General features: G+C 46.9%; 1 protein-coding gene across 9 annotated transcripts in view; it reads left to right on the top strand.

Annotated features, from left to right (window-relative positions):
• Slc39a11 (solute carrier family 39 member 11) overlaps positions 1–26,353 on the top strand; it is a 412,155-nt gene that overhangs the window by 163,478 nt on the left and 222,324 nt on the right. For 8 of the 9 annotated variants that reach the window (XR_783584.3, XR_004518544.1, XM_010640585.3 and 5 more), the window contains one exon: positions 15,105–15,249. Coding sequence is in view for 7 of the 9 variants with exons in the window: in XM_010640585.3 (XP_010638887.1) it covers positions 15,105–15,249 (145 nt within the window). In the remaining 2 variants the exon portion in view is untranslated. The remainder of the gene's footprint in view (positions 1–15,104; positions 15,250–26,353) is intronic. The other variant, XM_010640586.3, reaches the window with a different exon arrangement.

Raw genomic sequence — 26,353 nt, 5'->3', positions numbered from 1 at the left:
TGCCTCGGAGGAACAGAAAAGGAAGCACTGTTCTCAGCCATTGGAGCTGCAGCCATGCCCTCCTTTGGATGCACTGCTGTCCCTTGTTAGGCTCGTCATCCTGGATGCCATTGTCCATTGTCCAGCCATGGGCCCTTTCTCTCTACTGTAAGCAGCTCAGAAACTAAAGGGGAGAAAAGAGGGAAGGACTCCTCCTTCCTTGGAGTGGAAATTTATATCTTTCTCTAGAAGTAACAGTTCACAGATTAGCGAGCGGGCAGTTGGGCATAGCATAGGCCTTAGGGACATCGAGTCTGACTCCCCCAGGTTTATGAACAAGAGTTGAAGTGACAAGGACAGGGATGCTATTTTCAGAACTTCATCTCCGTTCAGGGTCTTCAGCTCCTGGGGTGTCAGGAGAGATCCCTGCTTGTCTCTGGTTCTCTCTGTGGTCGTCCGTCCTGGTACTCTCCCACTACATGAAGCTTTTCCTCTCCCTCATGCTTTCATGCACTGTGACACCCCTGGCTGGTATTTCCCTACCCTCTGGCACATGAATGGCCAAACATCTCATATGAATACTTCTAAATGCGGGACATCCTGCTCTTGCCAGCGTGTAGTTGTTTACTTCCATTTCTTCTTCTCTCTCTCCGTTTAAGACAAGATGATCGATCATCCACTTGATATTGTGATGATGTCGTGTTGCGCCTGTCTTCTAGCACTTGAGAATGATTTTAATTACTTTGTTCCAGTCCTTACCCCACCACCATGATCATCAGTTTACAGCTGTGGGGTAGTTGATGGGGATGACTGTGGAATGTAACAACGGACCCCCCCCCACCAAAAAAAAAACCCAAAATGCCCCACGCAGAGATCAACATTGTCCCGACAGGACCATAATTCCTATGTCTTGCGGCCTGGCATCTCCAAACCACTGGTGATACAGTACACGCGTGACTGTCTGTGAGACAGCAGAGAACAGTCACACATACACCACCGACAGCACAGGCTGCTGAATGGACAGTCAGACACAGCATCAGTGGGTGGAGCCTGCAGCAGTGTGTTGGGTTGGCCTTATGAGCCCTGAGTTTTTAACTTCGAGCTAATTTGTCACCATAAAATGAACCAGCATTTTTGCACTGCCCTGCAGTGGCCTGGGGAACTGTTCTGATCGGTCACTTAGTACCCTCACTACGGCAAGTCCAAAGGTCAGCCTTTGTGGGACCCGGGCTCGGACACATCTCCCTTTCTGCGAGAGGCTTAGCTGCCTTTGAAATCACTATGGAGCTGGAAAGTACCTGTGGGCCTTGGAAGGGAGGGCACAATGACCAAGACATTCCGTGGATTTTTGTGACTCGTATGAGCTTTTGCTTTCTGGGGTTTCTTCCTCCACACACAGAAGGATGAAAAATGATGTCTTAACAGCTGTGTTGCTATAAGATGAGTATAATCCGGGCTGAATTTTTTTTTATCATATATTCATTATTTTTCTTCTGATTTAAAAAAGAAAACATCTTTGTTTGTTTTTGTTTTTGGGGTGCTGGGGATTGAACCCAGGGCCTTGTGCATACTGGGCCAGTGCTCTACCATTGAGCTATGTCCAGTCCCCCTAGAAAGCATTTTTGTGGACCCCCATGGTAGACTACTAGGCCCTGTGTATAAGGGATCACCTGGTGCCAAGGCTACGAGATTTCTTCCCCAGAGTAGCTGAGCCTTTGCCTCTGCCTGGCAGCATTCGAGACCAACCACCTTCTAGCTTATACTGATGAGTCACAACACTGGGGTGTTCTGTGGACATGGAGTCCATGCCTCAGAGACTCAGAACTACATCTGCATGTTACCTATGGCTCCTTTGCCCCCCTGGGGTCCCACCGCTGCCACAAGTTGACTGACAAGGTATCAACCAGTTGATTTTGAATACACCACCGAGGGAGAAGATTACCCTGGGATGACATCACCTTCAGTGAGTGACTGCCGGTGTCCTCCAGGACAGAGAGACCCTAGAAGACAGAAGCCTCCTGCTGGCCTTGCAGGTGGGAGTGGCCGTGGTGTGGATCCCCATGCAGGGGATCCCTTGACCAGACTCATAAACACACACTAATAAAGAACAGGGACCTTAGTCCTTCATCTGTAAGAAATCAAATTCTTCCAACAACCATTGCTTCGGAAGAGGACCCCAGACCTCGGATGAGACCCCCCCAGACCCTGTGCTAGGTTTGATTTCCGCCTGCGAGACTTTAGGCAGAGGATCCAGCCTAAGCCACACCTAGACCTCAACCATGGAAGCAGAGATGAGAAGTGAGGCTGTTTTAAGCCCCTGGGTTTGTAGTGATTTGTTACACAGGGCTGGGAGCCTTATCCAGGCATGCTGTCTGTCTCCACTGGTGGTTTGCTTTAGAATTTGGGCTTAGAACAGAGAGAAGAGGGCAAAGATGTTGGTCCTCTCATACCCATGGTGGGAAGCAGGAAAAGATTCCCTTAAAAGCGAGCTCTCCCTCCTCTCGATACCATCTCAGCTTCTAAGTCCCAATCAAGCCCAGAAAAGTTGAGTAATTAATTCCGCTCCAAGATAGAGATGTTGTAGATAAAGACCTGCTTAAAAAAATCAAATATGCTTTTCAAAGGCACAGTTTTTCTTTGAAATGGTTTGCAATCCATTTCCAACTATTTCCTCTGTATAAAAATGCACAGAATCCCATCCTCACCCAAAGCTGGTGCCCTTCCCCTCCTGGCCTCTTTTGAGTCAGTAACTGGTCCACCTGATTCCGCCCTTTCCAGGGCTGGCTTTGGGCTGAATACTCTGCAGAGAGCGGTTCCTTGTAGGTAGCTGTCTGCCCTAGCCTGGGAGGGAGCAATTACCAGGAGGTGGAAAAGCCGATTCCGGAAGCCGTTGGAGGTTGAGATCTGGGTGGTATGGTCAAGGCCCAGGGGTGAGCTGCTCTAGCTGGGGTTGGGGGTGGGGAGGCTGAGGAGCAACATTGACCTTGAGGGTGAGAGGGAGTCACTGCAGTGTGGGCTTACATCCTTACATCCTGGGGCTTACACCCTGTTTGTGTAGTGCCCAGGAGATTGCAGGCAGTGTCTTGCCAAGCCTGAGGCCACCTTGACATTTTTAAGGCTCACCTTTACCTCCCAGTCTTGTGGCACTGACACTTGTCTTGGAGCCCTCTGATGCCCCTCATGGCACCAGGGGTATCTGTGACCTACGGAGGACCCAACTCTGTCTGTCCTGTCTTTCATTCTAGGCCATCTTTAACAGCGCAATTAGTACCTGCTAGTTTTTCTCCTGTAGCCAAGAGTCCTAGTTTTCAGGATGGGAATCTTGGGTTAGCTTCATCTGTTAGTAGGGTGGTGAGTTTTTTTCTTTTTCTTTTTGTTTTTTGTGCAACCACAAACAGGCCAAGAAAAGGTTCAAGTTTGTGGCTCTGTTCTCTGGGATTTTACCAGGACCAGAGAAGTGGACCACACCCAGAGAGGTGCTGATTGCTGTATAGAGCAGACACCAGACTTTCTCTGCTGAATACAGTGATGCATAGTTTGAGCTCTGAGCATGTAAGCACGCCAGCCCCATGGGTCCATGTCTGTGATATTTTTCTTTTTCTTGTTTGTAGTACTGAGGATAGAGTCCAGGGCCTCAGATTCAACCTTTTAGTTTTGAGAGAGGGTATCATTAAGTTCCCTTGGCTGGGTTCCAACTTTTTTTTTGGTACTGGGGATAGAATTTGGGACCTTATGCTTGGGAGGCAGGCGGTGGCATCACTGAGCTAAATCCCTGGCATTTTTCTGCTAATCCTCCTGTTCCAACCTCACAGAGTGCTTGGATTTTAGTTGTGTGCCACCATGCCCAGCATTACTTCCCGAAGTCCCAGTTGTCTCTGTCTTGCTGGTTGCCCACCAGGAGTAGCATCGTACCAGGGGAGTGGTGGGATTTGGCACAGAAAGGATCTGAGTTCAAATCCAACTTGAGCTTCTCATTCATAGTATGATGTAAGGTGAACCATTAGTTTCTTTCACTTGGTTTCAGCAAACGTAAAATAGCAGTTTTATTTATTGTTAGGCCTGTCATGGCAAAGTACCACACACACTGGGTGGCTTAAACAACAGATTTATTTTCTCACAATTCTGGAGGCCCTAAATCAGAAACCAAGGTGCCAGCAGAGTGTGTGCTTTCAGAGGGCTGTGAGGGTAGGAGGTGCCCAGGCATCTCTCTGGTTATATGGCTATTTTATCCCTGTTTGTTCACCTTGCCTTCCCTCAACTTGTGTCTTTGTGTCCTGGGGATTACGTAGATCTTCAACGCATGCCTCTGGTGGGGAGAGCCATGGTTCAGCTCAGGACAGGAGAGAGCTCCTGTCTGCTTATATCACAAGGAGACCTTGGGGAGCAGATGCGGTAATGTGAGAGAAAGCACATTGGAGGCCAAGCATATGAGAGACCAGAGAGTTTGTGTAGGCAGATGTGTTTTCTGTAATTTTTGGGTCGACACCAAGTGTATTTCTTTCCAAACCTATCCGTTTTCTTTGCCTCAGTTTCTCCAGACCTGACTCCTTGCCAGAGTTTATGGAAGCACGTCTCTTGAGGCTGTGACTGTCTAGGGCTGTTGCATGCTTTCTCTCTCTCTCTCTCCCTGTCCCTCTCTCTCTCCCTTTCCCTGCCTCCCTCCCTCCCTTTCTCCCTCCCTCCCTCCCTCCCTCCATTCCTCCCTCTGTCTCTATCCCTGCCCTTCTATAATTGTCAAAGCTATAGAGATGAGTGATAAGTCAGACTTTAGCTTTTCTCCTCTGCGGTGCTGTGATAAAGATCTCTTTTGTAGCACTGGCAATACAGGGGCTGGTTTGTTTGTACTCCATTTAAACTGTGATTAAGAAAAGGGAAGGGCTGGGTTTTATAGAATAATTGGTTTTTGTAATCACTGGCTGGTGTTTTGTAATCTCTGGCTGGTATAACTCCAGGGGATAAACACATGTGTGTGTGTGTGTGTGTGATAAATTCTACTTTAAGGATGATACCCGTAGACCTTTATTTGTGCAAGTGATAGTATATTTGAGACTGGGGCTCCAACCACCTTCCTCCCAACCCCAACTCCAGATAAAATCATCAGGTTCCAGTGTAAGAAATATTTTCTTCACTATTCTGGGCATGGAACGAAGAATAGAATTGCTCTGAACGCTGGGCCCTAAACCTTCACCTGTTCCATAGTGACAGGTTTGCTGTATGGCCCGATGACATAGAGTGAACCTGGGCGCCTTGCTGTGGGATTGAGTCTTTTTCTGCTTGTGTGTAGACTTGGCCAGTACATTCATCGGTGGACTCCTTTCCCTGGAAGCATCTCATCCAGCAGGAAACTGGGGCTTAGAGAAAGACGAAGTCACGAGGGAGATGTTTGTCTACATGCAGAGGCTTGCGTGGCATCTAGGCCAGCAGGTAACAGTGCCTCCAGGAAGCACAGAGAATGGCAGCTCCTCCAGTTTTACCATATTTTGGAGTACATATAAAACAATGAGCAGGCCCAGGGACTGTTAATGTTCTCTGTATTAAAACCTAATTTAAAAACAAGTAGTTTGGCAGTTGAAGGAAGCAGAGAGGAAGAGAATTCCCTTGTTACAAGCTGCAGGCCCCTATATGTTTTCTATCTGACTGTCATATGCATTTACTTTAAAGGAAATAGCACTCATGCATCTGCAACGTTGACTCGAGCTGTTTTTACTCTAGTGTTTTATATGCATCTATAAGCATCAATATGCACAAGCATAACCTTGGTTATAAGTTAATGCCTCATGCTTTTGGCTATTCATTTGTCCTAAAACCAAAAACTTGTCAGTACAAATCAAAATAAAAAATGGATAAGATTAAAAAAAAAAGCCATATTTCTGTGATGTGGCAGGGGACATTTTGCTGGAAGTAGCCCCCAGCCACAAGATGCCAGCAGTCCTGGCTTCTGTGATGAGTTCCCTTGAGTCCTGGCAGCTGTATCCCACAAAAGCTGCTGGATGGAGCCGGCTCCTCCAGCACAGTTCTAGAACCATCTGGGGTCCTCTGTTGCCTCTACAGGGCTCCCTGAAGTCACATGGCCTTGCCCTTGACTCCAGCACAGCCTCTTTCTTGAGACTGCCCCTGTGCTTCTCTCCTTGCCTCTCGGCAATTAAGGCAGCATCACTGGATGCTCATTCGGTCGTAGACACAAATGCGAACAAAGGCACCAAAATCCAGCAGTAGGGAGGTTGATACTATTTTTTTCTTTATAATACCACTTCAATGAAAATACAATTTTAAGACCCCTGAGAATGTATCCCTGAGGGAGAAGCCCTGTTTTAGGCAAAAGAGTTTGTGGGTTTAAGTTAGAGCGGTCTTCTGGGTCCATGGGGAGCTGTAGGAGATTCAGGGAACTCCTTATATTGTGGGCAGCAATTTGTAGGTCTGAGCACCTGTGCTACAGGGGCTACAAAATGGCCACAAACTCTTCCCCTGCTGGCATCCACACTTGGATCACGTGACCCTGAAGATCCCCCCAAGAAGAATGTTACTCTATGCCCCCGTCAGTCTGATGGCCACTGACACACTTTGGTCCATGGGATGGTAGCACACATTGTTGTAGGCGGAGACTTGGCCAGTGCTTCACATTGGATGCGGTTTATGAATGAACTCCGTTTAGCCCACTGGAGGATTAGTGGCTTCATGGAGAAGAATCAGTGTTTCCCAGCCAAAAGCCAGCCAGCTCTTAGCCCACAGATGAGTGTGGGCTAGATGAGTGTGCCACCCCAGACCGCCAGCCCGTGGATGAGCCACCCCGACCAGGTACACGGCAAGCTCCGTCCACCGAGAGCAGTAAGAACCCATTGTTGTTTGAAGCCACCAAGCTTTGGAGTGGTTTGCTGCCTTAGCAACAGGCTCTGACACACAGGCACTTTTTTTTCTCATCTCCAGGCCTTTCTTGTGTTTTATTCTGAGGCAGGTTCTTGCTAAGTTGCCCAGGCTGGGCTTGAACTTGTACTCCTCCTGCCTCAGCCTTCCAAAGTACTGGGATTATGGGCATGTGCCGCCATACCTGGCTTATATGTGCATTTTATGGGGAAAAAAAATACCCAGGGGACTTCAGAGGGGATTTGCTATGCTCATGCCAGGAGAGATCAGAAAAAATTGCCTGAGAAAGCGTGGCTGGACTTTGTCTGATGGTTGAGAAATCAGCAAAAGTTTGAAGTGGACTCTTTGGGTGTTTAATGACGTCTAAATGTACGTCTAGGATTGTATTCAAAGCCCCAAGTAATTGTTGAGAAAGTAAATATGTTGTTATATTTAGGTACTTGTATTTCTTTGGATTTCTTTTACTTTAAGGAAAAGTTTTTTTCTTTTCTTTTTTGTTTTTTTGAGCTGAAAGAAAAAAACATAATGTGTTTGGAAAACTCTGCCAAGCCCCTGTCATAACCCATGGTAGGGTCCACAGAGTTCTCTGGCATATGGAAATTGAGCCAGCTACCTGGAGTGGCTGTTGGAGGGCACACAGAGCTGTATCTTTGCAGAGCTATATGGTGCTTTAAAATCCATTGTATGTGATAAATAGGCTTGATTATGAATAGTAATTTCACATCGGGAATAGGAGAAGCTTTTGTCCCTCCAAAGATAGATAGCATCCTTACCTAGATTAAATATAGCTAGAAGACCTTAATGAACTGGCTGCATTGTGCAGCTGTGGGCTGTGGCTGTGGCGGAGGAAGCTGAAAAATACGGCCTTGGAAGACCCTGGGGTTCTGCGTGGAAAGCTCTTTCCTTAGTGGGGAGTGGGTTGGGCTGCCGGCAGTGACTCTGTCCATCAGGAATGGGAGTGAGATGGAAGCTCTGGGCAGCGGCTACATTGTCTCAGACTGACGTCAGCCTTTGTTCATGACATTTTGGAGTTCGGAAGCTGGAAGTCATGCATTTTGCCACTGGCTGTAGTGTGTGATTCATTGAAGGCTTTTCTTCCCTTCTCTGAACTGATCCCTCCTTCCTTTCTCAGGATTACCCAGATCTTGGCTCTCTGTGTTATGCAACATATTTTTTTTCTCGTTTTGGACATTTTGTATGCAGTTCATTCTGGTGAACCACTGGCATCTGTGAACACTGACAGTGTACTGAGATGGCCCCTAAATACTGAAAAGTTACTCTGCATTTTGGTCAAGGCTGACAGCATTTTTTTTGGGGTGTCAGAGGAGGACAGAAGGGACACATTGGATCCAGAGAGGGCTGAGTGGACACAGGAGGGCTTCCTGGAGAGGGGAGATCAGCTTCTTCAGCTAGGATGTCCAAAGCCTCCAGTACAGACCCAGTGAAGCTTGGTACTGACTGGATATGATGTTGTTGTCATAAGGGGAAAAGAGCAAGCTGAGGTAGAGATCGGCCCTAGTGGCCTACATAAGGCAAGAAGATTTGTACTTCAAAAGCCAGTAGGAACCTAGTGCTTGCAATTGTCATTCTCTTTGTCTTTAGGATCCTGTCTGTGACCCACGATCCCCCAATAAATGGGTAAACTGAGGCAAGGAGGACCGCGGTGGCCTGCCAGCGGGGCCGGAGGCAGGACTGTGCCTTTTGCGGCAGTATCTACTCTACTCTGTGTCCTCATTTGCTTTGAGGCCAGCCGCTTGTCATCCGAGCCAGGCTGGGCCTGGGCAGCAAGCCATTGCAGGCTCCCCAGAGAGGTGGTCATCTGTTCTGTAAGCGTCATCCATATTCTGGCTGATGATTGGGGAGGCATTTAATTTCTTTCCCCATTATTGTGGAATGATTTAAGATTGTGTTATGAGCGTCATTATGGCTACTTCTCACTCGTAAAAATGGCATCAGTTATTTAACGTCACCTTATGTGTCTGGGTAAGCGAGGCTGACAGGAAGCAGAGGCAGGCTGCCTGCAGACCCCGCTCCATCAGTGCCTGGGTATGCAGGGGTGAGGCTTCTCCCCGGGCTTCCGGTCTCCCCTCTCCTGGGTGTAGCACCCACTTGGCTTTAGCTGTGACTGGCTAGGGACTGGTTAGTCCCCTGCCTTTCTGTCCACCCTTCCTTGGGGTGTTTTGACCTGTTGACAAATCTTACTTAAACATGCTGCTCTCAGGGATCCCCAGTGGTTGGGAAAGCCTGGGGGAAAGTTTAGTGACTTAGTAGGTGCTTGTAGATTTGGAAGGGACCAGCTTGCCCCCGCATGCTGTGGGCACCAGATCTGCTGTGACTCCCCTGACGGAGTCACCATGAGACACCCCAGTGGGGAAGAGCCAGAGTGAGGTGATGTGAAATATAATGAAGATTGCTTTTGGGGCTTGGAGCAAGTGCAGTGAGTTGCCCGCAATGAGTTTTGAGGGCTGCAGGACCTGCAGTGCTGGCACTTGCTGACATCTGTCCAGATGTGCCCTGCATGGGAATTTACTTTGGCATTCTAGTCTTCACCTTGGGACCTGGCATCCCTCTCAAGACATTCTAGCTTGTTCTTAGCTGAAGCATTTCATCTGGGGCTCTGGAGACATCAGCCATCACCAGTCATTTTCTTCAGCTTGGAACACAAACCATGGTGAATGACATCTGGATTTCATTTCCGGAAGGAGATAGGCACATATGGTTTTCAGAGCTCTTTCTGTTTTAATGTAAGGTGTATTACAGACCTGCTTTCCTAACCCAGCCCCCTTCCTCCTGCCTACTTTAATTTAATCTCTCTTTCCCGTTCTCTGCACTTCCTCTCTTTCCCTTCTGGAAAATGCTATTCAGCTCCTGCTTCTTTGTGTGGTCTTTTCAGAGTAGGTGGAAATTGCTTTTTTTATTCTGAGCAAGGGACTGGTCCCAAACCACGCATATTATACTCATAATAGTGATGATATTAATTCATTACAAGGCGACAGCCATTTCCAGTCCTGTGGCTCTGGGTGGGTCTTGGTTTCTGCTCCCTGCTGTCCACTCTTGACTTTTTGTACTGAGCTGGATTCGGAGAAGTGGAGGGAGATGGGGAAGGGAGGGCAGGGAACGGGGCTTAGGGAAGAGAGGTGGAAAAGGAGAGGGAGCATTCTTGTAACGTGGGAAAGAGTCCCGTGTCTGGCACTTTGACACTTGGCAGCTGCAAGGGGGCACAGCAAAGCTGAGGTGTCCAGAGCCCCAGCGGCCCAGCTGCAGCACTGTGGCAGGATGGGGAAGACTCATTAGACCCTCAGGGCTGTGACGGTAAGTCAGGGACTGCTGGTACCGGTCACATTTACTCTGGAAGGTGATTACACGGATCCACCTTATTGGCTGCCAGGATTGAGTGAGGTCCTGTGAATAGAGAAACATTGCATTTTTTTTTTTTTTTAATGAGCAATATCGGCAAGAGTAGGAAGTCAAGAGAAGTAGAATGTAAGAAAGGACTCTTCCCCCTGGGATGCTCTTCCCTCCCGCACAGGCTGATGCTGTGTTTGCTGAAGGTAAAGAGCTTCCGCACCCCTCTGCCTGCTGTGTAGGTGCCAGCGAGCATACGGGTCTCCTGGGAAGAGCTGTGGTGTTAGCCCATCCGGCCCGGGTCCACCTTTGTCCAGCAGATGCCTCCTGACTTCCCCCTTTGCCATCGGTACTCTGATGAAGGCACCAAAGCAGGTTGGCATCTCCCAGTGGGGCTGCCCTTGTTGTCAGTGGGCCGCATTTCTGTTTCGCTCACCAGGGTTTGAGAGTAGAGGGTGAGGAATTTGGGGAAGCCCAGCAGGGAGTTTGAAAAGAGCCTCAGAAGGCAGGTGGCTGAGGTCAAGGCAGGTAGAGGGTATGGCCAGGTGTGAGGATATAGGAGGTGCTCTCTCCTGCATCCCTTAGGGATGCTTTTGTTTGTTTGTTTGTTTGTTTTGGTACCAGGGATCAAACTCAGGACCTTGTGCTTGTGAGGCAGGCGTGGTACCACTGAGCTAAATCCCCAGGCCAGTCAGAGATGTTTCTGCAGCGCTTGCATTGCACATCCAGTCCTGGTGTTAATTTTAAAAATTAACACATATGAATTAATGGGGTTCAGTGTGATGTCTCCACTCACGCACACAGTGCACACTGGTTCGATACATTCTTCCCTTTCTACTGCCTGCTGCGTGCCTCCTTCTCCTTCTTCTCTTCCTCCTCCTCCTCCTCCTCCATCTCCTTCCCCTCCCCCTTCTCCCTCCTCCTTCTCCTTCTTCTTCTTCTTCCTCATACCCATGATCGAACTTGGGTCCTTGCGAGGCAGGCACCAGAACCACTGAGCTAAATCCCTGGCCCCGCACACCTTCTTAATTCCTAGTAATCATGATTCTACTTCCAGATCGACTTTTCTCTTAGTTTCAACATATGACAGAGAGCATGTGGTACTTGTCTTTCTGCATCTGGCTTTTGTAGCTTAACACAGTTTTACCCAGTGTTCTGGAGGTGTCAGGAATTCATTCTTCTTTTCGGCTGAATAATACTCCTTTGGGTACACACACATTTTCTTCATCCACCCATCTGCTGAAGGGGCGGCAGACTCCACGCCTCAGCTGTTGTGCCTGCTGCCTCTGTAAACACGAGGCCCCTGTCCCTCTGAGGGCTGGGTGTTCCAGGGAGCATGTGTCAGTGGTGGGTGCAAGTGGGAGGGGGCACAGGTGCATGCAGGGCCCTGCATCGCTGGCTGGCTTTTAAAAGGGCAACTTTTAAGTGAAGTTAAGGTGGGATTTCCTCAGTCCCCTTCCCCCGTCCCACCCAAAACACTGATAGAAATCAGCGCAACCCTCAGATATTAAGTGGCAGAAAGACCCAGAGGAGAAGGAGATGTCGATGTTTACTCTCCCTGATTTTCAGGTTTTTGCTCAAACACCACCTTCCCAGAGAGGCCACACTCTGCATCTCAATCCAAGGGACCCACAATCTCTGCATTTAATCGTGGGTTTGCTTGTGTGAAACGCTGGTGTCTCCTGGCACAAAGCTACTGTGTGAAGATGGCTAGAGACTATAAATTTGACTTATTTTTTTCTTAATGGTGTCATTACCTGAACGTCTTATTATTATTTTTTTAGTCCATTGTCGTCTAGCTTATTAGGTTTGGTTGATTATGGCCTCTTTCCCTCTAAGGAAAACTTCATGAGGATATAGGACTTGGCTCTTTTGTACCACCAGGACCTGGAACAGCTCTGACAGTCAGTTGATGCTTAATTAAAAATTTACTAAATACACGAGAGCAGGCAGGCTGTCTTCTGAAAGTGTCACAATAGTGACAGGAGTCTGTGAGCTTCCAGCATTACGCCGTAATAACACGGGGGCAGGGGGTTGGGGTCCTGCACATCCTGAATCTTTCTAAAGTGGGTTTTCCCAGCCTTGGCGTTGTTAGTATTTAGCCTGGCTGTGCTCTGCCACAGGTCTGTCCTACGCATTGTGGGGTGCTGAGCAGCGTCCTGCATCTGTATCTACGAGAGACACCAGCAGGACCACCCAAGCCTGTCGTGACATCTAACAATGCCACATGTCTAGGGGAGGGGTGCAGAATACCCAGCTGATTGAAAACCACTGCCCAAAATTAAAACCAGGATCCCTGCAAGCTACATCTTACAGAATAGACTCCAAATGAATATGCAGGTGCAGCTTGATACCTACGATGGCTGTGCATTTCTCCTGTACTGAAGCGGCTCCCTTTCCACATCTTCCTGCCTGTTATGCATCAGTCACATTAGAAGAGGAAGGAGGACAAAGGAAGGAAGTCAGTGGACACATATTCAGAGTCTTCTATGGTGCAGGCACTCCTTGGATGTCAACGGGAGCCATAGAATGAGAAATAATTAGAGGATATAAACAAACAAGGAGCCTCGGCTCTGTGGCCTGTGGCACATCACAGACACCAGCTGTCACCCAGGGGTGGCCGGTGGGGATTCTGCAGGGGGAGACTGGCTTGCTCGGAGCTCTTCTGTGCCCAGGCTTCTGTCCATCTGTGGTGCTGGCCTTGACCATGACACAGAGTGGTGGCTGCCCCCCCCAACCGGGGGGGCAGAAGAATGAAGCCCCGGCTTCTACAGAGGACTCAAGGGTGGGGTGGGTGGCCTCAGACAAGGCAGGGGGCTGCTTTCTTCCTTTTTAATGAGGGTGAAATGAAGTATTGGTGCCCTTATTAAAGTGCACTGAGAGGATGTGAGACTAAAGGGTTGGGACAATATCAGAGCTATCAACCAGCAAGAAGACAAGAGGAAGGGCTCATGTCTCCATCGCTAGCATTCACAGTGATACCCCAGTTCATAAATGATTTTTGTTTGCAAACAATTTGGTTCCCAAACAAAAGCATTTGGCAAAATTTTGCTTCTGTTCACAAACTCCACATTGGGTGGGAGAAACACGGCCACAGCCATCTTCCCTACACAAACACAAATGCGGCGATCTTCTCCCACATTGTAATACAAATCATGTTCGTAAACCGAGGTACCACTGTAGTTGTCAAGAAGTAATGAAATAAGGTCTCTGAATCATTAGATTCTCTTTCTTATCCTTGGTTATCAGCACGTGGCAGTGGTGGGTGCAGGTGGGAGGGGGCACAGGTGCATGCAGGACCCTAAGAAAACAAGAAGGGATATGTGTATAGTTGTGTGTGTGTGTGGTGTAGGTGTGGGTACCTATGTGTGTGTGTATATATGTGTCTGTGTGGTATGTAATACTGAATATATATGGTATGCACATGGATCATGTTATATTTGTGTGCGTGTGCGTGTGTGTGTGTGTGTGTGTGTGTGTGTGTGAGAGAGACACAGCCTGGCATACTTGTTCTGAAATTCCTTCCTGAAAGAAACCCAAGAAAACAGTTTTTGTATTTTCTTATAGATGGTTGCATTTCTGTGATTTGATTATAAGCCTTCTCTCTCCTATTAGTGTCACATATTTCAAATGGGAACCTCTATTTGTTTGTAGCTATTTTTTCCCCAGTGCTACAGTCTGTGTTTGTATCCCTTCAAACACCTGTTGAAATGCTGACCTCTAAGGTGGCTTTAGGATGTGGGACCTTTGGAGGGTTGTTGAGTCATGGGGGCACAGTCCTCACTGAGTAAGATCAGTGCCCTAGTAGAAGATACTTGAGACCCTTTGCCCCTTCCGCCATGTAAGGACACAGCCAGAGGTGCTAGCTGTGAATCGGAAAGCAACCCTTACCAAACGTGAGTTCTGCTGGTGTCCCAGCTTCAATTTCTGTTGTGGATAAGCCACTTAGTTTATGGTATTTTCTCCTACTCCTTGGGGTAGATCATGACTCCTGGTTTTTAAGAAGTATCTGCTGTCATTTGTCCATCGAGATGATGCAAACCATCTGCTCTTTTGAGGTCACTGGAGGACCATGGAGGTGCTTGTGTAGTTGGTGGAGTCCCTGCCTGCCTTGCTCCCATTAATACCCTGTAGGCTTTTAGTGGTCTGCAGGGCAGGGCCGGCCCCCAGTGTCTTTGGGAGAGAAGCTCATGGCCCACTGTGCCTAACTGGAATGGACTCCGAAGAGCTGGGCCTTGGCCTTGTTCTTCAAGTACCCACAAAGTCAGTGGTCGATAAATACTTATTAAATAAATACTTGGGATAAATGCTTCTCTTAGGTAATGTAATTCAGTGGAATTAACTAGTTATGACAGCCTGCAAGGGTGACCTGGTTACAGTAAGGTGATCTGGATGTGTGTGTGTGTGTGTGTGTGTGTGTGTGTGTGTGTGTGTGTTCTTTACAACTCTATTTGAGTCTCCTCCTCCTTTGATCTCATGAGGAGCACGAAGATGGCAGCTACCTGAGCACATTGACCTTGCATCCTGCCCTTGGGCTGCCATCCGCATGACCCAGCCACATGGGTATCTTTGGATAGATCAAGAGCTAAGTCCATCGTGCCAGTTACCCAGCAGTGATGAGTGTGTAGAAGGATTTGCTGTGCAGAGCCCAATCTTCTCCAGGATGTGTTTTCCCATTTTTTAGGATTCATGCCAACTCCTCAGATCTTACTTTTGGAAACCCTGAAAATCTTCTACCTCCAAGACTTGTCATCTTCCTGGTTGTCCTGGCCTGAAAGCCAGGTCGGCCCAGGGCTCAGCTCAGCCTTGGCGTTCTTGGCAGACATAGGGCCAGTGGCCTCAGGCACCAGCGGGCCAGAGGGATCTGGGGGCTGAGTGGAGTGGAGGTGCTTCAGTGACACTCCTGCTTCTTGTTTCAGGGTGCAGCGGAAGACCCCCAGATGGCCCTGGCACTGAACTTAGACTCCACGTTGACGAAGAAGAAGTCAGATTCCGAGGGCCCAGTTCTGCTGTTCCCCGAGAGCGAGCTCTCCATCCGGATAGGTAGCGCTGGGCAGCTTTCAGGCAAGCTCCCTGCCACAGATGCTGGGCTGAGCCAGACACTGCACGCTTGGGGTGGGCAGGAGAAGGATGGGGCAGATGGCAGGTGCTCTGTCTGCCCCTCCTGCTTGCTCACCCACTGCTGCCTAGAACTAAACCAGTGCTCTGGCTGGGTGCTTTTGTTTCTCACCTGCTTTAGAAAATGCCTTCTTAGTGTATAGGCAGTAATGACACTTTCTGATCCTCTTTCCAAGTTAGATAGGTGGACAGGGTCACTTTGATGGAGATGAAGCCAGTCTGGCATAGAGTGTGGGCATTTATCTCTCCATCTTCTCTCTGATGAGCTCTTCATGCTCTTTTTAAATTTATGTGATTCTCATCCTTTCGATTTGTCTGGGAGACTGTGGAGGGGTCTGTCACTGGATTCTTTTGGGGGCTGGAAAACTAAAGACCTCGACAGCTGAGTCATGCCTTCTCTCTTGAGATAGAGGAAGCACGTCTCTGGGGAAAGAATCAGGTAACAGTTTCTTGGTCTCAGTGGGACAGATGCCAATGGGGCTGCTGCCCTTTGAGAAGTTGCTGATGTCATGGAATGTGTCGTCCCCTGGCTCAGGGGATAACTCAGGCTCCTCCTCTCCTTGCCCCATGGCACTGTCACTGAGGACATTTGGGTAACATCAGTAGAATCACCTGTCTATCTTGCCCTCAAGTGTATGTAGGAAATAATAGTTTGATGTCCCCTTGTTCTCCCACTTCTGTAGAGGAAGCCTTTAGATATAGAAACCATGCAGACGTCCGTGTGAGCAGACTTCTTCCTGCTTACTTGGTGTCCTCTTTGAGAGAACAAGTTGGTGACTGGTCACCATCTTCACAGAAGTGATCGAAGGGGACACTGTGCGCTTTTCTGTTCCCACATTGACATTTTAACTTGGGGTATTTGCTGTCTTTAGGCTGAGCTCATCTCCAGTCCTTGGGGAGAGTTACAGCCAAGCCACAACCCGAATGAGTGACCTGTGTTCAGATTCCACCCCATGCTCACTACTCACAGAGAATGCGAGTATCTTCTCCATGCCCATGAATCCTCAGTGCCTCCCATGATTTCCCACGTGGGCCATATACTGGCATTAAATCCACGTACTACCCCCGGCCTCCAGTCACACGTCTTATTTCTGTTCAAATAAGAATAGCTGAGCTACTACTGCGCTCCTTTCCTCAGAGTGCTGTCAAGGACATTCTGGGGTGCAAGGGATGGGCACCATATTCCCACAGATCTTGCCATTTTCTATGCTGATTCCTGGACGCTTGGACCGTTCAGTGGATTCCACTAGCAGTACTGTTCGGTCTCATGTGATCTTTTGAAGACTTTGCAATTCTGATCCCGAGACTTCTGTTGGATGACAGAGTTGGCCAGACTTTATTCTACCCAGTTTACCTTTAAAGCCACCAAAGTGGAGATGGGGAAAAGATTCAGTGCCTGTCAATCAAAAAAGGTAGAAAGTGGTCATCCTTTCACTGGGCCTTTTCTAGGGATAAGGATAGGGCCGGGAGCTGGCTCTGCAGGTGGGTCTGGGGATTGCTGGGTCTTTTTGGTCAACATGGGGTTAAGTGGTAAGGGGAGAGCTTGGGAGGGAGCTGCAGTCCCCGCCCTCTTGTACACCGGGTGCACTCAGTTACCAGGTTACCAAGCAACCCTCTTAGCTGTTGCTAACTGCTCAGATACAGAGGCAATCTCAGCTCCCAGGGAGAGAGAAGATGGCTTGCCGAGCTCGGGAGTGCCCAGCCATCCTCCCATCTCACCTGGACACACCTGTGGGTGTCAGGCATCTGAGGACTCTCAAACTGATAATGGGTATTTGGTGACTGGCCTCATGCAGGTCCAGCCTGAATATGCATTATTTGTACCATCTGGATTTGCCCTTAAGCTTGCTGTCACTGGAGCAAGGAGATTGGTTTAATAGGTATTTAGTGAGAAACATCAGCCTTTAAAAAATAATATTGGTGTGGCTGTTATCATGTCCCATAATTAGCTCAGCAAGAGGCAAAGGTGGAAAAGCTGCACGGTGGGAGGGCAGTACATTTGCCCTGAGTGGTACCAGCAGCTGAGCTGGGAAAAGCGTTTATGAGATTCTTTCCTATTTATGTTTTGTGCCAAATGTTTTACGATATCAGCTATTTTCAAGGCTGGGGATATTTGGGGATTTAGCTAGGTCAGAAGTTCTTTTAAAACTATCAGTCTCTTTTTCTATCCCTCTCACTCACTCCTCCTTATCCATACCAACCAGCTTTCTTTTAATTCAAACATAATAATGATTCAAAACAGAAAGTAGGGCCGGGCGTTTAGCTCAGTGGTGCTACCACCTGCCTTGCAAGCACAAGGTCCCGAGTTCGATCCCCGGTACAAAAGCAATAACAACAACAACAACAACAAAGACTGAAAAAGTAATTTTTCTTCCAACTTTAAATCCCTTATGGTTTAGTCCCATCTTGGCCATAAACGTGTCTAGTTTCTTGTGTATCCTTTTAGAAATATGATGTTTAAGCATCCTTATTGGACCCATTGTTTTATACTTTGCAGTTTTGCACTTAAAAATACATTTTTTGTGTTTGTATGGAGCATTCTTAGATCATCTACCTCCTTTGTGTGTGCGTGTGTGTGTGTCTGTGTGTGCGTGCACATACGTGTGGTGATTGAGATCGAAACCAGACCCGGGCTTTTGTGCTGAGTTATATCTCCAGCCCTTTCTAAAATTTTTAAGTTTTGAAACAGGGTCTCGTGAAGTCACTAAGTTGCCCAAGCTGGGCTCAAATTTGTGATCTTCCTGCCTTAGCTTCCCCAGTGTGCCGGGACGCAGGCCAGCTGGGATTATGCTCAGCCCACCCTGTTACTGTTGACCACGATGTTACATCACTGATAGTCCTGTAGACCAATTCCACTCCTCCACTATTACACAGGAAGCGGCCGAACACTTTATATGTACGTGTCTGCCGACAATTACCTTGGCCAGTACATTCTGGAAATTAGGCCAGGGGTCTATGTGTGTGGATACGTCTGCTTTGGGAAGGCAAAGGGCTGTACGCTCTAGAAAGCTCCACGACTCCAGTCTGCTGTAAGTCTTGGGCTTCTCTGCCTCACCAGTCCCCATTCAGTGGAGCAGGACTTTTTTTTTTCCTTCTCCCTCACTGGCGCCCTCTTCAGACCACACAGAAGGTTGCCTTGCTCCCTCCTTTCTGCGTTGGGGCCTGTAACCCGGATTTCTTCAGTGAAAGGGTGGGAATGAAGCAGAGTAGGTATTGAAATGGCCAGGCCAAATACTGTGCATGAAGAGTAAAGGACTCGATAATAATACTAATAATTGCCAGGAGCTCTTTAGCATTATGGATGTTCAATAAAGTGAGAAGCTACTGTACTCTGAACAGGGATAGGTCCAGGCAGCGTGAGACTTGTGTCTGGCTCACTGGGCTGATGCCAGGCAGATGCATTTGATAGAGTTTTTGCTTTTGGAGACTGTTATATTTGTCTTAGCATTCAAATAGCCATTTCCCCATTCCCTTGTCTTTTTTCTTTTCTTAAAAAAAGTCGTCCCAATTTTCTGAGCTAGGCAGTCATTTCAGAGTTTGTTTTTATATGGCTCGGGCTAGAGGCAATTTGGCATATACAGCATGCATTTGCTCAGGCTGCCATAACAAAACCCCACACACCGGCAGGCCTAAGCAGGAGAAATTTGTCCTCTCACAACTCTGTAGGATGGGAGTCTGAGATCAAGCTGTCAGCAGGGGTGTTTTTCTGACATCCCTCTTCTTGGTCTGCAGATGCCGTCTTCTCCCTGTGTCTTCATGTGATCGACCCCCTAGATGTCTGTGTCTCAGTCTCCTTTTTTTTTTTCTTAATAAGGACACCAGCCATGTGGTATTAGGATCTCACTTGAACCGAATTACCAGGATGCTGTCTTCAAATACGCTTGCTTTCTGCAATACCGGGCATTAGGACCTCAGTGTGTAAACTCAGGTGATGGGAAAGGAGTTTCAATTCTGCCCATAATAGCACTGTATGATATTTTTTGGAATGTCATCTTCCCACAGATGATCGTTAATCTAAAGGAGGCCCAGGTAGCAAGAGGCCCGCTTCTCTCTGAGTTTCTCGCCGTGTTGTGGTTTAGATCAAAGTGTGCCCTGAAAGTCTCATGTGTGTGGAAGTTGACGGGATCATGGGAGGGCCCTTTTTACCAGTGGATTCATTCATTGATGAGTTCATAGCTGGATGTGCTGTCAGGAGGTGGGCTGGGTTGGAGGGGAGTTACTGAGGATGTGACCTGGAAGGGTGTGTTCTGGTCGCTGGCTCCTCCCTTCTCTCGCTGCGTCCTGCTGCCCTAGGTTGAGCAGCTGTCCTCTGCCAGACCCTCCCACTGTGCCATTTCTACCTTGGAGCCAGCCAACCGTGGACTGAAAATATGAGGCAAAATAAACCTTTCTTCCTTTAAGCTATGAGCATTGGGTACTTTGTCCCCATGATGAGAAAGTGACTAAGATGTACTGTGTTTCTAGCTCCTTGTTAACCTCCCCCGCTGGATGGGCTGGGCAAGCTGAGTAAACTGGACAGAACAGGGTAGAATGAAGTTGAAATGTTACTCAGATAGCAAGCAACCAAGAGGAAGTCAAAGGGCTTTGAGTCTGATTATGTGAGTCCGCTGCCAGGTGTAGAGCCTCAGCTAATGAAAGGAGAGGTGACCCAGGGCTCTCCACTCTCGCCATCCCTAACGTGATGGATTCCTCCATCTTTGGGGAGATTAATATGAATCCATATTTAAATGTGTGGGAGTTCTCTCCTGCTGTTGCCACCAGAAGGTGCTACAAACTGGTTTCCAAAAGTGGTTGGAAATATCTTCTCCCCCAATACTAGAGGGTAGAAGTCTGAATCAGCCCACTAAAGGCTTGAGTAGGGGAGTCTTTTTTTCCTCTGATAACTTAGGGCTCCCAGTAGTCCTTGGCTTGTAGCTGCATGACTCCAATTGCTACTGCTGCTGTAATGTGGTGTCTTCCCTATGTGGATGTCTATGTCCTTGTTTATGTTCAAGACCCTCTTCCCTTTCAGTGATAAAGATATCAATCATTGGATTAAAAGTCCATCCTAATCCATTAGGACCACTTTCCCCCCCTATTACCGAGGATTGATCCCAGGGTCTTCCAACTGTGCCATATTCTCTGTCCTTTTTAAATTTTTAATTTTGAGACAGAGTCTAAGTTTTCCAGGCTGTGCTTAGATTTCCTGTCCTCCTGCCTCAGTCTTCCAGAGTGCTGGAATTATAGGCTTGAGCCATCATGCTTTCCTTTTTTAAGAAAACAAAAAACAAAAACAACTTTAAGCTTATGTTTCCTTAACAAATATTAACTATATATATTTATAGGGTACAATATGATGTTTTGATATATATTTACATTATGTAATGATTAAATCAAGCTAATTAACATCTCACCTTGCTATCATTTTTTGTGTGTCATGTGAACATTCAAAATCTATGCTTAGCAATTTTGAAGTATACATTATATTATTACTAATTGTACTCACCAAGCTGTGCAGGTCTCAAAACCTTATTCTTAGCAGAAAGGTTACGCTCTTTGGCTTGATGTGCATTTTGGGGGTGACATTGCTTTACGCAGTGCGTTGACCAATTCCATTCTCTGTTTGCTCCATGACCAGGTTTGGCAGGTTGGTGAATGTCGACAGGCATGTTTGGTGAAAGGGGAGGGAGAAGTAGTGAGAGAAAGAGACAGAGCAGAGAAAACCAGAGAGAAAAATGGCAGAAGATCAAAGGACACAGATCCTGACAGTAATAAAAGCCCGTTTAATTCATTTGCAGCCTTGAAGCAGCTGCTGAGTGCCTGGTTTCAAATTCTCATGAAGTGTCCACTGAGGGGTTAGGGATATTGTCTTCTTATGCAAAATTTAACATTTGCTTCGTTAGCAGGTTCCATCATATTTATAAGAGTTATGACACATTCATTTCAGCTCATAAGTCTATCATAAAAGAGGAAATGTATTTTTAATGTGTTTTTGGGAAAGCACAGATGAGGGGCCTGGGCAGCACCAGCCCCCTTAGGATATTCCTGCCAGTCTTTTATTACTCAAAGATTTAAGAGGCTGCTCCCAGAGCTAGGCATCCTGATCGCTTTTCATATTAGTTTGTTTTGTTTTGAGGAAGCTTTTTAGACTGGGGAAGCCAAGAGTGGCATTTAGTTTTGAGTACTTAGGATCTTTAGGAGTCCTCCTATTTATTCTCTTTGATCATACATTTTCCCTTCCTTTTGCCTGTTGTTGAAAGTGCCTGGTAAGGAACAGAAGCTGAGTTTGAGTCTGTGAAACTAGGAAAAATCTATGCCACTTCCTGGAATAGGCCGCCTTGGAGAGGGAAGGGATTGTGGGGAAGATTTGGGTGGGCTTGGGGTATATTCTAGACTCCGTTCTTCTTCCTTCTGCCTATACATTTCCCTTCTTGGGATCAAAGGAAGAAAATAGCTCCAGGTACCTGCAAAATAAGTCAGTTGTCTCAAGGAAATTCATTTTTAAGGGTTGTAGCGTTTTGGCCTTGGATGTTTAGTGACCTGCTAGTGTGCCGGTTGGTTCATTGGGTGCTGATTGTCGAAAACAGAACCAGCCCTGAGGACTTCTCCCTTTCCCAAAACTCATCCTGTACTTTTTAGGAAGGAAGAGGCCTGTGATGTTCTTTCACAGCTCAACCTGGCAAGACAGGAACATCTGTAGTCTTCCCCAGAGCCTGGCTTACCTGGCAGCTCCCAGCTCACAGTCCTCAGCACCCCTCAGGGAAGTTCAGCAGTCAACCTCAATGAAGATCACCTGTGTTACCTGCAGGATGAAAGACTGTCACACACATAAAAACAGGAGATACTTACTCCAGAAAAGATTCACATCTCTGTGGGAAACAAATATGGTCTATGTGAACCACCAACAATCCTAGAAGTGGGTCCCAACCCTCTCTTGGGAGGTCACCAGACCATATTTGGTGGAACTGTTGCAACAGCTCTCCCTGCTTCTGTGAGGGCCACCAGCGTCATGCTGGGCTGTTGTCCCCTGCTCCCCTCCAGCCCAAATGTGGGCACAGGTTGTGCCCCTCTGAGGATAGCTGTGCAGGAAGATTTTTCAAGTCTTGGGGAGGAGCACAGGGGTATCAAAGAAGAGTATCAGCTGGCAACCCTTTGAGTATCTGGCCCTCCCCAGCCATTGGGACCCTCTCTGTGGATAGCTCTCATCTGGGTTGGGCTGGGTCCATAAATGTTCTGTGTCCTTTGTCTTGCCCAGATCCTGCCCAGATATAAGAGTGTGAGGTTTAGTATTTTCCAGATCTTCAGACCTATCATCCAGGATGAAGAGAGTGAGGCCTGGAACGAGGGTCATCTTCCAAATCCTCATTGCATTTCCCAGGATCCTCCTTTTCTCTCAAGGGTAATTGACAAGAAAAATTTCTACTTTCTTGTTTTTTCAGTACTGGAGATTAAACTAAAGTCCTTTCACATTGAGCTACGAAACCAGCCCCCCTTTTTTTTTTTATTTTGAGACAGAGCCTCATTAAATTGCCCAGGCTGAGCTTGAACTCACAATCGGCCTGTCTCAGCCTCCCAGAGTACTAGAATTACAAGTATGCAACACCATGCCCAGCTGATTTTCCTTTTCTTTTGCATGACGTTGCTGGGGCCCATAGCCCAGAGCCTTCTGATGTGCCCTCATCCGAACAGTAGCATAAGTTCCCATCAGATCAGCATTAGTGAGAAACCACAAACCACATTAGGGTCTGTCTTAGTGACCTTCTTATTGCTGGGACAAAACTCATGACACCCACAAGTTTAAAAAGTAGGGGTTTATTTTAGCTCACAGTTTATAGAGATTTCAGCACACAGTTGGCTGGCTCTAAGGCAAGGTGGCTCAGCAGAGGAGAAACAGTTCGTAGCATAGCAGGCAGGAAGCAGAGGGAGGGATGCAGGGAGGAAGGATACACACACACACACACACACACAAACAGACATACACATTTATGCATACATATACACACATACATATAAACACACACATGCACACACACTCTTCCAAGCCACACCCACAGTGACCCACCTCTTCCCACCAAGCTTGACCTCCCTTCATACTCAGCTATAAACCAATCAGTAGACTAATCCAGTGATAAGTATCATCCAGCCATGATCCAGTTACTTCAAAAGCCCACCTAGGAGCAGTGAGGCATTGGGCGACATCTTAGAGATAATCCATAACCTTCTGCCCCTGGTCCCCAAAGGACTCGTGCACATCCATTTATCCACAATGCATTTAGTCCATCTCTTAAGAGTTGCCAAAGTTCTGTTTCAGCATTGCTGACAAGTCCAAGTCCACAGTCTACTCTGAGATCTAAGGCATACTCTTAGCTATGTACCCCTGTAAACAACGAGAAGGAAGTTAAGCACTGCCAACACACAAAGGCACAGGGTAAACATTCCCATTCCAAAAGGTAGAAATAGAGGAATAGAAAGGAATGCGACCCAAAGCAAGACTGAAATCCAGTAGGGCAAACATTAAATTTCAGTGTTTCATGTCCAACACTCAAAGTGGTCTGTAGCAAGATGTGAACTTCAAAGACCTTAGGCAGCCCTGCCCCTCTGGCATTGCTGGTTGTGGTTGAAGCCCTCATGGCTTCTCTCTTGGGCCAACATTGGTCACTCCTTGCAGCTTTCCTCAGAAGTTGCATATCCCTGCCTTTTGCAGTGGGGTCTCCACTGCACTTCTGGTTTCACACTCACAGCTTCACACATTGCCCTCTCAGGGGCACCCTGCCTTCTTCCTAAATCTGAGTGGAAGCCTTCCTGACTACACAAACTGCATTCTGTACGCACCTAAAACCAGCATGATGTGAATGATGCCAAAATCTGCTGCCACCTTGGGCAGTAGCCAGGCTTTCTCCTCTCTTGGCTATAGGGGCCGAGAGTCTGATGTCTTAGTGCTGTGAACCCAATCCCAAGGAACAACTTCCCTAGGCTGCTGTCCTTCAGGAGTGTGGTGCTCTGGGGCTCCCTTCTCGAAGCAAAGTCTTTTGGGCTGGGGATTTAGCTTAGTGGTGCTGCACCTGCCTGCCTCACAAGTGCAGGGTCCTGAGTTTGATCCCTGATTACATGCCCCCCCAAAGGAATATCAAAGCAATGTTTCACCTTCAAAGTTTTGAGGCTACAAAGGGTGAGGTCCTGCTGGATCTTGTGATACCCTTAGGCCACCTTTTCTATTTCTTGTTCTAAATAAAGTACTTAGCTTCCTTTTTCTGCAAGCAGTTTCTCTTCTGTTCTACCTTTGTAGGTTACAGCTATATCAGAGCTTCCTATCTGGCCAAACTCAAAAAGTTTGCTGTGCTGGCTCTTGGTTCTCAAGGTAAAACTGGCTAAAAGGCCCCCAACAGTAGCTGTGCCACTGCCTCAACATAGATTGCCTTGAAATTTTTTTCTGCCAGGTTAATCAGCCTGCTACCTTTAATCTCAGTCTCCTGAAATGCCTTAGAACATGAGTAGAATGCAGATAAATTTCCTGCCAGAGCATAACACACAGGCTGGAGTCGAACTGTCAACGGAGTCCTTTTCCCCAAGTGAAACATCTTAAACCTGGTTTTTACCAGTTGCATTTCTGTCAGGACTCTGGTCTTCTGAACTCTGATTAGAATCTCCCATCAAGCTAAGCTTGTGGCATTCAAGGGCTGGTTCTGTAGCCAGTGTCTCCAAACCTTTTCGAATTCTTCATATAAGCCAGTTCCAAAGCCTTCTGAACCACATGACCAAGTAGTATCATAGCAGTGATCCCAGTTCCCTGGTATCAAAATTGGTCTTACTTTCTCATTGGTGGGACAAAATACTTGACACCCACAAGTTAAAGAAGACATTTATTTTAGCTCACAGTTTGTAGAGATTTCAGTGCGTAGTTGGTTGGCTCCAAGGCAGGGTGACATGGCAGAGGAGAAACAGTTCATGGCATGGCAGGCAGGAAGCAGAGGGAGGGATCAAGCAGGGAAGAAGGAAGTCAGAGCTACACAGCTGAATTATTCAAAATGATAAAACCCCCAGATCAATAAGGTACTCATTTCACAGAAGATTTAACTAAGTAGAGAGTAGACTTAATATACAAAATGATCACTTAGTTTACAGAAACTAGCTGAACTAAAAATAAATACAAAGCATGACTGATCAGTTTAGCAAAGAATGGAGTCTATGAAAGATATCAAATAGAAATCCAGGTCATTAAAAATTCTATTGAAATTACGAGCAAGAAAAGTGACCAGTGTGAGAGTAGAGTGTCAGAACTGGAACACAGGGTTTTTACCAGTGACCATATACTTAGATACTTCAGAAACAACAGGGGAACGTGAAAAATGGATCCAGTACCTTGTAGATGATACAAAGACTAATCTGAGATGAACTAAAAGTAGTGAAAAATCAGACTATAGCACAAATTGCATAAAAAACCTGTTTACAAATATTATAACACTTTCCAAATACAGGGGAAAATGTAACATACAGATAAATGAGGCATATAGAATCCCAAATAGCTACAATCAGAAAAGAACTTCACAACACTTCTTAGCCAAAATCTCAGATGTCCAACACAAGGAGAGAATCTTAAAAACTGTTAACAAAAAAGCAACTTACAAAGTTAAACACATTAGAATCACACCAGGCTTCTCAACACAAATCTTTAAGACTAAGAGAGCTTGAAGTGAAACGTTTCAGGCCCTAAAAAAAAACAATTTCCAACCTGGATTAATATAACCTGCAGAACTGTCTTTCAAAATTGATGGAGAAATAAGGTATCTCCATGACAAAGAGATCAGTTAAGTAGAGGGGGAACGAAAGGGAATTGGCAAGAAGAAAATAATGCAATGACCGGAATAAATAAATTCAGTAGTAACTCTCAATGTGAATGATCTGTGTTGTCCAAGCAAAAAACAAAGATTAGCAGAATTGATAAAAAATAAAGCCCAACAGTATTCTGTTTAAAAGATGCACATTTAATCTAAAGAGAAATTTATGGACTAAAAAAATCAAAGGATGGAAAACAATATTGTATGAAAGAGGGACCCCAAAACAAGCAGGAATG

This window comes from Fukomys damarensis, unplaced genomic scaffold (assembly GCF_012274545.1).
Source record: "Fukomys damarensis isolate Sample0158 unplaced genomic scaffold, DMR_v1.0_HiC HiC_scaffold_23, whole genome shotgun sequence".
NCBI lineage: Eukaryota > Metazoa > Chordata > Mammalia > Rodentia > Bathyergidae > Fukomys > Fukomys damarensis.
The sequence above is the reverse complement of the archived record's forward strand: the minus strand, read 5'-3'. Positions and strand labels throughout refer to the sequence as shown.